At 61.4% G+C, this 12,955-nt stretch overlaps 1 protein-coding gene across 2 annotated transcripts in view; it reads right to left on the minus strand.

Moving 5' to 3' along the window:
* The window catches only part of STRN4 (striatin 4), a 25,707-nt gene continuing 12,752 nt past the window's right edge, over positions 1-12,955 (minus strand). The window contains exons 6-18 of one of the 2 annotated variants that reach the window (XM_061173514.1): positions 12,592-12,733; positions 9,094-9,253; positions 8,399-8,512; positions 7,942-8,036; positions 5,931-6,106; positions 5,777-5,824; positions 5,293-5,414; positions 3,917-4,087; positions 3,601-3,741; positions 3,069-3,167; positions 2,799-2,885; positions 1,236-1,471; positions 1-965 (exon numbers count right to left, since the gene is read on the minus strand). In XM_061173514.1, the coding sequence (XP_061029497.1) occupies positions 1,302-1,471; positions 2,799-2,885; positions 3,069-3,167; positions 3,601-3,741; positions 3,917-4,087; positions 5,293-5,414; positions 5,777-5,824; positions 5,931-6,106; positions 7,942-8,036; positions 8,399-8,512; positions 9,094-9,253; positions 12,592-12,733 (1,525 nt within the window). In that variant the 3' untranslated portion in view covers positions 1-965; positions 1,236-1,301. Of the gene's footprint in view, positions 966-1,235; positions 1,472-2,798; positions 2,886-3,068; positions 3,168-3,600; positions 3,742-3,916; positions 4,088-5,292; positions 5,415-5,776; positions 5,825-5,930; positions 6,107-7,941; positions 8,058-8,398; positions 8,513-9,093; positions 9,254-12,591; positions 12,734-12,955 lie in introns of both variants that reach the window. The other variant, XM_061173513.1, reaches the window with a different exon arrangement.

Below are 12,955 nucleotides of genomic sequence, written 5' to 3' on the forward strand. Positions count from 1 at the left end.
TCTTACTCCAAAGGGTTTATTGAGACAAGGTTCACAGGCAAGTCCAGGGCAGAGGGGATGGGGCTTATAAACAGGAACCTGGAAGGGGGCCCGAGGGCACAGGGTGGAACCCAAAAACGAGAGTGAAATAAATAGAGGAAGAGAGTGGAGGGTCAGGAGAGGAGACGGACGACTATCACACAGTGATAACAACATGGGTGGGGGTGGGGCTCCATTAAAATCCCATTTATTTATACAGATATACAGGGAGTTATGGGGGACCCGGGGACCCCACTCCACCCTCCATGTGCCACGGAGGGGCAAGAGAAGGCCATCTCTCCCCATGGGTGACCCCACGGGGGTTTGGGGGGGCTGCCCGTGGAGGAGTGTTGGGGGGAGGTAGGGGCGGGCACCTCCCCCGAGGGCATCACCAGCTCCCCAGGCAGTTACTGGCCCTGGCGGCGTTGGGTAGTGTCTGGAAAGCTGTGCTGAGGGAACTGGAGGGGAGGGGGTTTACTGGGCGCGCTCCCGGGGTGGGCCAGGCCCGCACCTCCCTGGAGGACAGCCCAGCCTGCAGCTGGCTCCAGGGCCCCGGGAGACCCAGAGCAAGGGCATCGGGGGCTCCTCCCGGCACAGCTCCCACCCGGGTCCAGGGAGGTGGAAAGGAGGGGTCAGGGGTTCAAAGAGAGAACCTGGCACCTTCTGGCGTCTTGGAAAAGCTAATCCCTAAGGACACCCAGCCCTGGCTGTACGGCCCCTGAGAAGGCAGCTCAGAGACCTGGAGTGGGTGTCAGGGTGAAGAGAAAATTCCCAGAGACCATCCTGGAGGGCGATTCCTGAAGGAGGCCATGCCCTGGTGGGATGCCCGGGGAAGGACGGGTCGAGGGGAGGGCCTCCTGGGGAAAGGGCCAGTTAGCACCACCAGGCTCCAAGGCAGGCAGGAAGAAGCCAGGCCTTGGGGCCTCCAGACCAAGGCTGGGAGTCACCTATGGGGGACAGAAGGGAGGGGAGAATGGACCATGACCTCCAGGGTGCAAGAGGCCAGGCAGCTCCAGCCCCTCTAGGCCCCAGCCCCTCCTCTGAATGCCCAGGGGCTACCTTGGCAATTCTCACAGGGCATCCCTACTAGGATTTCGGGTCTTGGCACCCTCTAGAAATGCCAAGCGAAGGGGTGTTTGTGAGGGCCCCATTGGGAGTGAGGATGCAGGGGGCTTCTGCCCTCCCAAGCCAAGCCTACCTCCCATCTGGCCCCTCACCTCAGTCCCACCTGCCCAGCCCCGCTCCCCAGCCAGCGTGGCGGCCTGGGCGGGGCCAGGTGGGCATCATACGAAGACCTTGGCCAGGGCATCGGCGCCCGCGCTGGCGATGAGGGCCTTGCTGGGGTGGCAGGCGACAGCATGGATGGCCTCCTCGTGCTTCTTGCGGTGGGCCGTGATCTCCTGAACGCATGTCTTATTGTCCAGGCTCCACAGACGCAGGGAGCAGTCGTGGCCTGTGCAGATGTGGGAGCAGGAGGGGCCGTCACCCAGCAGCTCCGGGTCCCCCCGCCTCCTTGCCCAGACCCGCCCCCCGAACCTGGCCTCGTCCGAAGGCCTGGGAGTTGGGTGGGGCTCGCTCCTCTGCCCAGTTGCCTCCAGATGCCCAGTGTGAAGGACTGCCCTTCTGACCAGCCTATCATCCAGCCATCTAGGCACCGAGTGTTCACTGAGCACCTACTGTGTCCTGCACTCGGGGGCGTGGTGAACAAAACAGGCAAATCTCCCCGCCCCTGTGGTGCTGCGTCCCAGTGTGCGAGAGACAGTTAACAAGAGAACAGGATAAACGAGGCCAGGTGGTCACAAGTGCTGTGAGCACAAGTCAGTCAGTGTGAGGACCGTGTGGCCCAGGGGGTAGGGCAGGGGGGAAGAACCTTCCCGGCAGCGGGGACAGCCAGGGGCAGGCCCTGAAGACTGACAGCCTGAGCAGGCAGGCGGGGGGTGGGGGGGAGTAGACTGCGCCGGGCCTTGGGGCCATGAGCCACTGCGGGGAGACCGCCGGACTTAGGCGTTACCGGGATCCGGTGGGCTGCGGTGGGGGGACCTGGGCCCTGTACTGAATTTTTGCCTGGGCCTGGTCTCACTGACTGTTCCCTCAACCGGCGTCCTCCCTGGAGACAGCTGTAGCACCGTCCTGGGCCACCCCCGCCCTCCACTGCCACTGCTCACGCCTGTGTGTGCACTCGCTCGCTGACACCCCGGGGCAGGCTCGGTCTGGTCAGGCCTCCGTGGCCGCCAGCGCACACCCTTCCCCCCCTGGGGAGCTTCAGCCCCTTCTCCATCTGCCCAAGTCCCAGCCCATCCCGTTGAGGCGCAGCCCCACACTCACTGGGGCTCAGTGCCTTTATCCACAGACAGCAGGTGCACCAAATGCTAAAATTTCTCGTGGGGACTGAGAGTCAGATAAACCTGAACTTCAATTCCTGCAACCCAGTGGGCTGTGACCAAGTGAAGTGACTTCTCTAGCCCCAGTCACCACATCCGTGCAGTGGGAATAACAGTACCAACCTCATTCAAATCCAATGAGATGATGCGGGAGAGGGCCTACAGTGGGCTCCGGGGCACAGTGCTTTGCTGTCCCCACCCTCGTGACCACTGCCATTCCAGCCACGGAGGGGCTCCAGGCCCCTGCTCGGACAGCACTCCCACCAGCTCCCCCCCCTCAGGGAGCCCCCGGAGTACTCCCTCGGGACCAGAGCCTGGCTCTCTTCCTCTTCCTCTCCCCAGCCTGCCGGGAAAGGCACACGCCCTCACTCCTTAGGAGCCAGGAGGCTCCCGACTTACTTCCTGACATCAGGAATACGCCATTGGGGTCCACGGCTAGGCAGGTGACCGCATCCAGGTGGGCAACCATGGAGTGCACGGATTTCCCTGAAGGGAGAGAGGGTGGGCAGCAGGTTACTTTCCACGCTGCGCCTTGCCTGGGAAGGTGAAGGGGCTAGAAGGGACACTGAGCCTTCAACGTGGACACCAGGAGGTCTGCCATCTGAGCCCGGTTAACCCCTGCTCCCCGTGAGCACACGTGAAGGGGCGGCCAGGAAGGTTGGGCCTCACCTGTCCGGTTGTCCAGGAAGCGGATGCCTCTGTCGTCATGGGCGGTGATGGTGAGGGGCTGGCTTGGATGACTCACCACCTGGTTGATCTGGGTTGGGCCTGACAGGAAAAGGAGGGAGAGGGGAAGAGGTCAAGGGTGGGAGGGAATCAGGGAGACCGGGACAAAGAAAAGAGGAGAACCACCATCCCATGCCCGTCCTCTGCTTAGACATCAAGCAGGGCTGGGCACTCCGGCCACTCCCTCCCGGGCCCAGTGCTTCACCCGTGCGGTGGGCACTGCGTGGCCCTGGGGCGAGCAGGAGGCGTGACAAACACGAAGACGGTCCTTCTGCGCCGCCAAGTGGCCCACGCGCGAGTCCCTCGTGATGCCTCTCCAGTCAGCCCTCCCGAGCACCCTGTGCCGTCCACAATGGCAGTGACCGGGACCTGATCTCCGTCCCTCTCAGAACCCCCAAGGGGGCAGGGCAGCCACCTTCCGCTGACTGGGCAGCAGGTCACCAAAGCCACAGGAGAAACTGGGGCCCTCCCTTACTGCTGTTCCCCCGGGAGTCCAGTGTGAGGACGGCACTGCCAGCCTCCAGGTCGTACAGGACGGTGTCGCCAGAGCGGAAGGAGGCCACAATGTGGGCAGGCTCGGTGCTGGTGAAGGCTACTGAGGTGGGGGTCCCGTGATCTGAAGGCGGAGGGGAGAGAAGGCTGCCTAACAGCCCCGCTCCTCCCTGGGTGCGGGGGGTGCAGGGGGTGCAGGGGGGGCACAGGAGGTGCCCATCCTCTGGGGGCCTCCGGCTCTGTACGACTCCTGTGCCACCTGTCAGGGTCCCGCACGACCCCATGTCCCCCCCACTCACCGCTGGCTGTGGGGAAGGTACAGAGGCAGGTTGGGCTGCTGCCGCTGGGGTCCCAGATGCGGACGGTGCCGTCAGCAGAGCAGGAGGCCAGGCGCTGGGAGGTGGGACTGAAGGCCAGGCCCCACACTGCGTCCCCGTGGCCCTCCAGGACGTGGCTCAACACGCTCGGGTCTGGACCCGCCGGAGGGAGAGAAGGGCTGCGTCAGGGCCGCCAGCCCCGGCCCCAGCCGGGACAGCCCCAGAGCACCAGTTCTGCCGAGACGCAGGCACTGAGCTCGAGCTGCCCTTTCGCCTGGCTTCGTACCCGAATCCTCACGCCCTCAGAGCTGCTCCTGCTCTGACCACTAGCTGTTCTGTGAAGGTTTTAGGGCTCTGAAGGTGCCCCAGAGTGGGAGCTCCAGAAGGTAGGGATTTCCTTGTTCCCTGCCGTCCCCGGAGGCCCGGGATAGTGCCTGGCACAAAGCCGCTGCTCGAGACACACCTTTTAGGACTTAGTTAAGGGGACGAGGGACAAGGGTGGCTCTGTGGCCCTGGGACCCTTTGCAGCCTGGCCCCTGTGGGTCAGCCCCACCCTCGGTCCCTGTGGTCTTTTCTGCCCAAGAGCACGGCCTTGCCCGGTCTCTCCAAAGCCCTCTGGTCATTCCCACCATTGCCTCCCTGGTCACTCGAGTCCACACAGGGTGCTCTGGCTGGGTCCTGCTGACACCCAACGTGTGACAACTTGCTTGGTCTAGAGCAGATACTGCCTGGGACTGACCCTTGACCTTTGAAAGGGTGAGACTATTCTTCAGAAAACAGTATACATTCTCTGAGAGGAAACACAGACCTCTAAACTCTGCCATGACAGCCTGTAGTATGGAGCCATGTGTGTGATCAAAAGGGTTATCAGAAGAGGCATCAGAGGGCAGGCACACGGACACTGAACAGATGTGACAGTCTGGTCACTTCTCCACTTAATCTGAAAGGTGGCCCAAGGATACAGCCAAACTCCCTACAGCCTGGCCCAGCTACAGTCTCCGTCTCACCTACTCTACCTGCTCCCTGCCGGCTCCCTCCGCCTGACCATGCAGACGCGGGCAGAGCTGAGCGGAGAGCTGCCAAGGCCCACCACACCTTCGCCCGGGCTGGTCCCCGGCCCCAAAGCTCAACCCCAATCAGCTCCTCTGCGACACGCTCCCCCACCGCCCCCCTGCTGCCTCGCCTTGTCCCACCCTTGGGCACGTGCTGAATCGCCTTGGCCCGTGCTTCACCAGACCGGGAGCCCTTGGCACGCCCACCCCCAGTACCCAGTGTGAAGCCTGGGGGCTGCGGGAACCAAGAGGCCCCGGTGGCAGGTGGGTGGGGGAAAGGAAGGCAGGGGAGGGAGCTGTCCTCACCGTAACCGTCGTACGGGTCCATGTTGAGGTCTGGAATCTTCCAGCTATGGATGCGGGCATCTGCCCCACCGCTGTAACAGTATTCACTGTGGCTGCCCATGGTCACTGCCAACACGGGGCCCCTGGAGGATACCAAGTTGGGTGAAGCGGGGAGACGAAAAACTCCAGGCTCCCCCTCCCCCACGGGACCCTGAAGTGCTCCACTAGCATTTTTCAAGGCTGGCAAAAAGGAATCCAGCGTCTGGACCTCTGGTGGTGCCATCCAGGCAAGGTGCCTGTCCCACTCCCCGCGTCTGTTTCCTCCTCCGAAGGCTGTGCTGAGAACCAGCTACGGGGGCACTGAAAGTCTGCAGAGTGCCAGGAGCGAGGTGGGGTGTGTGCAGAGGGTCACAGGGACTCAGAGCCCTCCTGCCACCCTGCCTCAGCCCCCAGGATGGCAGTGAGTGGGCCAAGGGGCAGGCAGCCTTTGGGGGCACTTCCCTACCTGTGAGCCCGGAAGGCATGGATAGGTTCCACGTCTAGCGCGGCATTCCTGGGGGGAGACAGAGGAGCTGGATGTCGCTGCGAGCCCCTCATCACCCTGTCCCCTGCGCCCAGATGCCCTCCCCAGCCCCCCACCCTGGGGCTGCTGCTCTCACTTCTTGGCTGTGACCGCCTTCTGCAGGTTCCAGAGCTTGAGCGTGCCGTCCTCGGAAGCAGTGAGCAAAGCCGACTGGCTGTGATGGAAAGCCAGGGAGCGGATGCCGTCATAGTGGGAGCGGAGGGTGAATTTGGGGTTCCAGGTCTTCTTAAAGGCATCCTTGCTGTCAGACAGCTGGGGTGGGGGAGCTGCCTCAGTGTCTGCTCGTGCATCCCAGCTGTCCTGCAGACACCAACTCCCAGCCCCACACGGGGCACCTCACAGACTGGCCTCCAGCCCGGCCCTCTCCCACTTCCTCCTTGCCCGCAGTGTCCCCTCCCTCACTCAGCAAGTGCCTGCAGTGTGCAGGGACTGGGCTGGCTTCTGGGGAGGCAAAGGTGAGCCCAAACCCTGGGGATCTCACCATGCAGAGGGAGCCTGGGGGAGACAATCAGATCGTCTCCACAGCGCAGAGGATTATGACCTGCGAGCAGTGCCACGAGTTACAAATGCACTGAGAGGAGGTGTGGGGCAGCCTGTCCTCCTCTGTGGGGGGTCAACAAGGCTTTCCTGAGGAACTGACAAGCCATCAGGACGTAACCAGATAAGGGGAGGGGACAGAGGATGGAAACTGCATGGGCAAAGTCCCTGAGGCAGAGGCAGCAAGGGCGGATCCTGAGCCTGAGAGGAGGCCTGGGATGCAGAAAGCAAGGGAGAGAGCGGCAGGAGATGAGGCAGGAGGGCTGGCCAGAGCCACAATAGTGGCCCGCACTCAGGAATGTGCAGCTCATCCCAAGCGACAGGGGCGCCACAGAAGGGTTTAGAGCAAGGAAATGACACAGCTTCTTCCGGCCGCCCCGTGGGGGGGCTCGACTGGGGAAGACAAGAGTGCCTGTAGAGAGGGAGGTGAAGAGGTCCTGAGGGAAGTCTCCCAGGGAGAGGTGAGGCAGACCAGATGCTGCGGAGTGGAGATGGGGACAAGCACACAGTGGGGAGAGACTGGGAAGCTGAATCAATAGGCCTCTGAGGGAGAGTCCCAGAGACACTCCACAGGTCCTGGCGGACGATGGTGTCACCCTCCAGGTGGGGTACCTGGGGAGGGCCGTTCGGGAAAGGAGACGAGCAGATTGTCAGTCAAGCCTCAGTGCTCTGCCCCAAGATGAGGTGTACCCCTGATGAACCCCTTCATCTGGGCTCTGTCCCCCAAGGTCACCACTTCTGCCACAGAGGTTTAGGCCGGAGGGTCTACCCCCTCCCATGCACGCTGCCCCGTGGGGGTGGGTCTCACCTCGGGGAGAGCAGAGGCGCTCTGCAGCGTGCTCCCTGCTCAAACCCTCCGCTCCAGTCTCACTTCCCAACACCCCACAGCAGTGTCCTACCCTTGCTGGGATCACTTGAAATCTTGCTAGAAGCTGTGGTAAATGTCCTGCTACAGGAACATGCCCACACGTGCCGGTTTCAGAGATGCCCAGATAGCCAGAGGCCCGGCCACGGATCTCAGGACACTGGCCCTAAGGTCTCCCTTCATTCCAGCCCAACATATCAGATCGGCCTGATTTTTTGTTTTGTGGCTTAAAGTCACCTTCCCTTCCAAAGTCAGCTCAATTCTCACCTCCTGCACAGACTTTCTTACCCGAACTGCCGCCAGCCCAAAGCCCCCTTCCTCTGATGCTGTATTTTGACTCAGCACCCCCTTCACCCTTGCCTCCTGCCTGCGGTGGGTCCTGGACTTGAGGTGCATGGAAGCCCAGGGTGGGAGGGAGCATCGCCGGGAGAAGGAGCCTGGCAGCATGATTAAAACACAGGCGCCAGAGCCTTTTAGGCCAGGCACCTCGGCGACCCCAGCCAAGTCCCACCGCCTGTCTGTGTCGGCACCCTCTGTGAAACAGTGAGCTGGCGAATGATCTCACATCGTCCTCATGTGTGAGGGGCTGGGCACAGGCCGGGCACACGGTCAGAGCTCAGCCAGTCCCGGCACTGCGCCGACGCCTGATGGGGGCCTGTAGGGGGTGGGCACCCTGAGAACTTACATCACAGCTGAGGTCGTTGTCGTTGGTGACGGTGAGATCTGCCAAGTCCCCCAGGCTCACCTCCCCGCCCCCGATAGTGTCCATGATGAAAACGTCTGAGGAGAAGCCAAAGGAACCTGGTAGGGGGAGGGGAGGGAGAGCGCAGAGAGGGGCAGGGAGAAAGAGAGAAAGACAGAGAGAGGCAGAGAGAGAGGTAAGGAGTGAGAAAGAGAAACAGGGAGAGAACAAGATCAAGAATCACAGCTGGAAAGAAAGAGACAGGGAGAGACAGACAGACAGGGCAGGACAGACAAAAAGAGAGGGAGACAGAGACAGACAGACGAACTTTTGGGACAGGGAGGCTGCAGACTAGAGGCTGGGCCTCGACCCTGAGGACACAGAAGCCCTGGGCTTAGCTCTGCAGCCTCCCTCTGCCGCGGGCCCCTCAGGACTGGGCCAGGGTGGAGGGGCCTCTTACCTTCGTGGGGCCGGGGCTGGGGTGTGCCGGGAGGTGGGCCGGTCACTTTGGGTGGCAGCCCATCCACATCCCGAAGGTCGGCCAGAATTCCCTGGAGTTTGACCCGCCGGCTTTCTGCAGGGACAAGGCACCGGGCAGGAGTCACTGACTGGTTCACTCAGCCACGTGCAGGCGATGCCTTCCCCACCTCCGAGAGCTCTCCTGCAGCTGTGGGGAGGCCGGGAAGCCCTGGGCTCCGGGTGCGGATGGCGGACAGGCAGAGAAGACAGACTGAGATGGGACCCTCTGTGGGCCGCCCTTGCCGGGGCCTCAGTCCCCAGCCATCCTCCATGACCCCGAGGGCCTCGCAGCTTGGAGTCACAGGACAGGACGCGGCGGCTCTGCCCCGTCTGCCTCCCCCACTCTGGCTCCGCATCCTGTCCACCCCGCCCCCTCCAAGGTCGCCAACAACTGGCTGCTCGAGTGGAGGGCTGGAGGCCCTGCCTCAGGAAGAGCCGGGCCTGCCTGTGTCCCCACAGGGGTTTTCCAGGGAAGGAGTGAAGGCCTGGCCATCGTGGTGCAGGCCTCCCGCTCTCCTTGGCCACCCTCCTCTCAGGAAGTGTATCCGTCCGGTGGAGACCCTGGGGCAGGAAGCAGCTGCAGGCGGCTGTGTGTGCCTGCAGTGAGGAAGGTGGGCCAGAAAACCCCCAACTCACCCAGTTCATGGTGGGTCCCCTCTCCGGCGCATCGCCGGGGGTCTGGAGAGCCCTCTCCGTCCTCTCCTGAGCCCAGGAAATCAAATTCGTTGATGGCATCCTCTGAGTCGTCCTCCTCGTCTTCGTCCTCCATTTCAGGAACCAGGGCCTTGGATGGCAGCTGGGGCGTGGAGACAACCAGGGGTCAGGGGCTCTTGCATGGGCGCAAGCCCACCCAGTCTCCAGGAACAGAGAAACCAAGGCTCCTGGCCTCGGCCCGCAGGGTCCTCCCCAGCCCCACACTTTGATGCCATGCTCCCCCTGCTGGGAGCGTTCAGGGCTGCTCCTCACTGGAGGAGCTGCTCCCCCAGCCTGGCTCTGGAGACCCCTTGCGCTCCTGCTGCCTCCAGCAGTGATCCCCGCACAGGGCCCTCCTCCTGGCTTTCACTCAGGCTGTTCCTGCTCCCCCATGCCCCGCCCCCCAGCACAGTACTTCTCATGAAAAAATGTCGGATAATATGACAGCCTGTTTCGGGGGCGAGGGAAGATGTATGTGTGTCTACGGGTGTGAGTGGAAGGAGGCGCTCAATCAAAGTGAGAACAGATCCATGAGTACAACAGTAATAATAATGAACACTTACTGTGCCAGCCTCTCTGGGTTATTCAGTGCACTGAGTAAGCTTCACATATATGATTTCACAACCCCATGAATAATTACCATTATTGTAATTATTATCCCCATATTACAGATAAGGAAAACTGAGACTGAGCAGAGTGAAGCCCCTTGCCCAGGTCACCAGGTCCAAGCTGTTCCTTATACACTAAGACGGCTCTGGGGGGTGAGATTACCTGAGGTTCTCCAAGTCTTCCTTATAACTTTCTACACTGGCTGAATTTTTGTTTTCTTACATAACAAGCAGGAGCTACTTTTAGAATGAGAGAAAACACCCCAATTCCTCCATTTTGAGAAACAGAATGCTGGGCGAGTGAATACTGAGTTTGCTATTTCCCACAGTCGGTCTTAACCAGGAGCAAGAACCAAATCATCCTGTTTTCCTCAATTCACAAGCTTGGACCAAATCCCAGTCTTGTGAATTTGGGAGCAGCATCACACCTGTGTTTCCCCACACGGACACCTTTGAGATGCAGCCTCATGAAGTGACATCTTGCATATGATTCTTTACCCTCTTGTGGCGTAAGCATCACTGTGTTTTACATAAAGTGCCATCCGGGAGCTGTGTACTTGGCACTTCAAAGGCTGCACTTAAATGGCTTAAGGGAGTTTCAGAATTTTCAAATACAGTTTTGAATCCGAGTTCTGCTTTAAGTGCTTCGGAGACCACTGGTTCCAAACACCACCTCTTCCAGGAAGGCTTCTCCCTCCTTAGTGTTCCCTGCCTGGGCCCAGCCTCAGTCAGACTGTGAATTCCTCGAGGGCATGGCTGATGCCCCTCCTCCCAGAGGCTCAGCATCCTGAGCTGGGTCTGGAGGGTAGGAATTTGGAGCAGCTATGCTCAGGCTCAGGCATCATGGAGGGCCAGCCTCTGGCCTGTGTGGGAGGAGGGGGATGGGACGTGAGTGCCTTCCTCTTCCTTCCTGGGAGAAGACCCAGGGTCAAGGTTCAGATAGCCTGCCCAGAGAGGTAATGGCAGGGCTCAGTCCACGAGAGGGGCCCTCTGCGGTTACGTCCTGCCATCACTGCCTGGGACTGTTAGTGCCAGGCCCCTGCCAAGCACTGCTAATACTGCTGCCGCCGAGCACCTGGCCTGGCAGCCACCGTGCAGCCAAGGGCTTTGTACACATGAACTCATTTTAATTAATTCCTCAACAACCCAGAGACAGGGACTATTAGCCCCTGAGACTGAAGCCAAGACAAAGAGAATCACGTGCCCACAGTCACAGAGCCAGGCCACGGCCACTCTGGGAGTCACGGGCAGGTCTTCTGAATCAGGGTCTGGTCACTGAAGGTCTGCGTGTGGAGACAGAGGGCTTGGGGAAGCATGGGACCCCTACATAACGAGCCACCTGACAGGGCATGTGGGACAGATGCGGTGACTGACGCAAAGGCCGAAGGGAGTACGCGATCATTTCTGATGGGAGGAGCGGAGAGGAGTGGGAAGGTTTCCCAGAGGAGGCTGAGGGGAGACCTGCAAAAGGAGTGAAAATCCCAACAGGGGGCAGAAGGGACCAGGTGTTCTGGACCAGGCGAGAAGCTTAGAGACCCCGGACTCAGTGACACCCTGCTTTTCCTGCAACCCCAGTGCCAGTGTGCCGGCTCTGTGCATTCCATGCCCCTCAGTGCGTTCACTGAGCGCCTGACCTGCGCGGGACCCTGCGCCGAGCCACGCCGGGGACACTGGACACAGAGCTGAGGCCAGGACAGACCTGACACCAGACAGGGAGGACCCAGAATGGTCCCGGTCAGGACAGGGGAGCCCACAGGAGCCTCCTGACCCTGTGGGGGGAAGGGGAGCAAGGGCGAGTCAGACAAGGCTTTCTGGAGTAGGGGCGTGTCTGAGGTGAGTCTGAGGAGGGAGGGCTGGAGTTCGGGTGGGAAGGCCGGGTCAAGGAAAGCCCCTGAGGCCGTCTCCCACAGGCTCCCCTTCCCGGGCACGTGTCCCTGCATCCACTGTGGCACGTCGCTCTGCCTGTGACTACCTAGAAGCCCGCACTGGCCCCAAGCTCCTCCACGCCGGGACCGAACCGGACCTCGGTGTCTCCATGTCCTCACTGCCAGCACAGAGCTGGGCCCATGGAGGCCCACATGGTCGTTTACTGGACAGATGAGACCCGGCCTCTCGTAAGGACGGCACCATCAGGATGGCGGGAGCACGGGGCTCTGGCAATTAAGGAGTGGGGGGAAATGCGGTGGGAGCCGTATCTCCAGGCCAAGCTGAGGAGATGTGGGCTCTACCTTGCGGGCAGTGTCCCTGGGCCTGGGTCCTGCCACCAACAGCAGACTGGACACGCACATCCTATGAAGTCCCCCCTGGAGTCCCCCGACCTGGCTCCAGGCTGAGCCCTGGGCCCGGCCACATTCCCTCAGGGTGCTGGGGAGGGAACAGTAAAAGACTCGCACAGTCCCTGCCTCGTGGAGCTCACAATCTACTGCAGGAGACAAGTGGCAGAGTCACACCAAAACAATTCTAAGTCCGACTGTGGTCAGGCTGGCCGGAAGGAGAGCACACTGTGAGAGGGCATCTCAGAGCTGGCCTAACCTGGAGATTCAGGAAAGGCCTCTCGGGAACATCTGAGCCCAAGGAGGGAGGATGGAGAGAATGACGGGGGTGCAGGTGGAGAAGGGGCCGGCCCTGATAGAAAAGACCTAGGCGCCTCCCAAGGTACCTGAGGCAATGGCACGGCGGGACAGGAGATGGGGACCCAGGGAAGGGACAGGATCAGGACACAGACCAGTCCTTAGAGGCAGCCCCAGAGCACGCACAGAGGCACTCTGCTCTGCACACAGCAGGGGTCCGCTTGCAGCAAGGGGGAGGGCGCCCCCTGAGCTCACGCGCTCACCTTCACGCGCTGCTTCTTGGGCTGCACGCTGTCCAGCTCATCGTCCTCGTCGCTGTCCTCGTCCTCGCAGTTCTGCAGGAAGGGAATCTGCTCCAGCACCGAGCCACCCAAGCGCTCTTTGCCGTCTTTGCCGGCCGCATTCCTGCCCACGACAGGGGGGCAGAGGGGGCATTAGTCCTGCCAGGCGACAAAGCTCAGATGGGAGAGCGCCGAGGCTCGGGGGCCAGAGCCTGGACCCGGCTCTCAGGAGTGCCGAGCCCACCCAGACCCCAGAGGAACCTTGACTCTGACCACACGCAGGGCTTCAAGCCCAGCCTCTGCCTGACACACCCCAGCTGGAACCCTCACTGGGACCACAGACCAG

This window comes from Eubalaena glacialis, chromosome 18 (genome assembly GCF_028564815.1).
Source record: "Eubalaena glacialis isolate mEubGla1 chromosome 18, mEubGla1.1.hap2.+ XY, whole genome shotgun sequence".
NCBI classification, from domain to species: Eukaryota; Metazoa; Chordata; class Mammalia; order Artiodactyla; family Balaenidae; genus Eubalaena; species Eubalaena glacialis.